Source organism: Pteropus alecto, unplaced genomic scaffold (genome assembly GCF_000325575.1).
Source record: "Pteropus alecto unplaced genomic scaffold, ASM32557v1 scaffold45, whole genome shotgun sequence".
Lineage (NCBI taxonomy): Eukaryota > Metazoa > Chordata > Mammalia > Chiroptera > Pteropodidae > Pteropus > Pteropus alecto.
The window spans coordinates 25,486,247-25,489,097 of record NW_006442491.1 but is presented as its reverse complement, the minus strand read 5'-3'; the positions used below and the strand labels follow the sequence as shown (position 1 = coordinate 25,489,097).

Sequence of the window (2,851 nt, the reverse complement as noted above, 5' to 3'; positions counted from 1 at the left end):
AACCGCCACCTGCGGGGCTTCACCAAGGACGAGGTGATCCGCCTGAAGCAGAAGCGGCGGACCCTGAAGAACCGGGGCTACGCCCAGTCGTGCAGGTATAAACGCGTCCAGCAGAAACACCATCTGGAGAATGAGAAGACACAGCTCATTCAGCAGGTGGAGCAGCTTAAGCAGGAGGTGTCCCGGCTGGCCCGCGAAAGAGACGCCTACAAGGTCAAGTGCGAGAAACTCGCCAACTCCGGCTTCAGGGAGGCGGGCTCCACCAGCGACAGCCCCTCCTCTCCCGAGTTCTTTCTGTGAGTCGTGGCGGGTCCGGCCCCCGCCCTTGCCCCGGCCCGGACTCCCCATTCCATGTTCCCAGTCCCGGACTCCCCTGGACCCTTTCCCTGCCACAGTCCCAGCCTTGACCCGTTTGACTTGAGGGAGAGGGAGGAAGAGCGCGCGGGACGCGGGCGACGGGAGGGCGCGCGGGCAGGCAGAGGACCTTGGCCAAGGGGAGAACGGCGCACTTCAGCGCCGCCTCCTAGACTCGAGCAGAGTCAGAGAGAGACGAGGGGGTGGGAAGTCCCGGAGCAACTTTTCTCCAGTCTGGAGGGCGGCGAGGCATAGCCCTGAGGAATCGCCAAGGCCGTCTGGAGACTCTTGGCTTTCTGAACTTTGTGCATTAAGCCGGGGCCGCTGCCTCGCGGCCCAGAGCGCAGTCCAGCCCTGGAAGAGAGCAGCGAGGAGAGGAGAGGGACCCTGGCGTCCTCGCAGGCGCAAGGAGAGGCTGCGCGGAGAAAGGACAGACGGACCTGTCTGTCCAAGGTCCAGAGACCACTGGCTTTCAGCCCTCAGACGCGGGCCTCAGTTAGGACGTTCTGCGCGCACATCTCATCCGTTTTATTGCCTGCTCGATTATATAGAAAAAATACGAAAATCTGCATTAAAAATATTAATCCTGCATGCTGGACATGTATGGTAATAATTTCTATTTTGTACCATTTTCTTGTTTAACTTTAGCATGTTGTTGATCACAGATCATAACCCCTTGTTTCTTTGAGTGGGAAGGGAACGCAGTTCATAAACTCCAGCGGCTGCTTGCCGGGTTTCAGTCCTGGCTGTCGGCTTGTAAATACTCGCCCGCCAAACCGCTTAGAGAAGGTGGCAGCAAGCTGAGTGTCTTTGTTTGGGTTTATTATTATGGCATCTTTTTTTGTTTGTTTGTTTGTAAGTAAAAAAGTTCTGGGCGTTTTGCATCAGAAAGCAACTTTGTTTTGGGGCGCCTTTGGAAGTTGCATGTTTTCTCTCCCTTCCCTGCCCCAACTCGGTCCTATTTTCCCTCCCGCTTTAGTTTTCAATTTTGCTGGTTTTGAGAGAAAGAGGGCTGGGGTCCCAAACTCCCAAGTACCAGGGTAGGGCAGCTGTGGAGCTCCAAATCCAGAAGGACTGAAAACGTCCTTGCTCCCCAACCTCGTCTTATGGCGAAATCGACACCTCTAACAAGACAGGAAAGGAAAACAGATCCGTTTGCTTTTTATTGCAATCAGAATCACCCAAGGGTCATCTTTTCTCAACCCTCCAGGCCCGCACTAATTGCTAGGGCCACAGTGCTCCTAGGGTGAGCAGCTTCGCCAGCTTGGACACTGCCCAATGATGACCTGAACTTGTGTTGAACCAACCGCCACATTCAGAAAGTACTGGAAACCCAAACATTGACAAGTAGTTTTGCAACTTTCAAGTGCATTCTTTAGACCAACACGTTATGTGTGTTTTTTCCCTGCTTTTGAGATATCAGGAGAGTTATTGGTGATGTTCCCCCCCCCCTTCCCCTTCAGTTGTATAGTAGTTATAGGGAAGAGCTGGGTGTTTTTCTTTATTATTACATTTTTTCCTGCAGGTCAGTAAAAGGATTTAAGTTGCACTGACAAAAATACCAAATGAAAGCGTGTTTTTTAGTTCCCATTTGAAATTGCTGGCGCTGCTGGCCGGATGCATTTTTGAGTTTGTATTAGTTGATAAATTAACAGTAATAACAAGATTGTATGAACCGCATGGTGCTTGCAGTTTTAAATATTGTGGATATTCGTCCTGCATCAGAAACGAGCTTTGGTTTTTACAGATTCAACTGTGTTGAAATCAAATTTGCCGCAACAGAAATTGTTTTTATTTCATGTAAAATAAGGGATCAATTTCAAACCCTGCTTATGATATGAAAATATTAAAACCTAGTCTATTGTAGTTTTATTCAGACTGGTTTCTGTTTTTTGGTTATTAAAATGGTTTCCTATTTTGCTTATTAAAACCATGGAAATGGTGTTTATTTAGATGACTCTGTGTTTGCCTGACTTTGACTTTCTTCTCTTGCTTCTTCAGTTTTGGGGCACTCTCCATACCCCGGCTAATAGAGAAACAGACCAAGTCTGGGAAAAATCTCTCCCTTGAGTGTGTGAGGTTCAAATGTGTTTTCTGCTTTTCACTCTAGGTACAGACCCCAACCCCAGTCAGGAGCCGGTCTGTGAACAGAAAAGAGGCACTAGCTACTTTTGCAAGGCTTTCAGGCGTGAGCATCAGGACTGGCCTCCTGCTAGTCTGCCGACTCTGAGGTAGAGATTGACAGAGCCCAGGTCTCTGGGTGCTGCCACCCTGATAGGAAGCAGGGTCCTTCTGGCAGTTAGGCTCAGCTGGCCCTGCCACTCTGGCCATCCGGCCTGAGCTGAAGGTTCCCAACATTTTCCTGCCCAGTGCATCTCTCTGGGAGCAACCCGAACTGCCCAGAGCTAGAGTGCCCACTTTGAGTGGAGGCCTATTCCCCGCCCCCCCCCCTCCAGGGCTTATGGAAATAGGTGGAACCCAGCACTAGGTCTTAGGG

At 50.5% G+C, this 2,851-nt stretch overlaps 1 protein-coding gene across 1 annotated transcript in view; it reads left to right on the top strand.

Moving 5' to 3' along the window:
* The window catches only part of MAFB (MAF bZIP transcription factor B), a 2,858-nt gene extending 667 nt beyond the window's left edge, over positions 1 to 2,191 (top strand). Inside the window, 1 exon segment of the mRNA XM_025039667.1 lies at positions 1 to 2,191. This exon segment is cut by the window's left edge and continues 38 nt beyond it. Within this exon segment, the coding sequence (XP_024895435.1) occupies positions 1 to 300 (300 nt within the window). The 3' untranslated portion in view covers positions 301 to 2,191.
* The last annotated feature ends 660 nt before the right edge of the window (positions 2,192 to 2,851 follow it).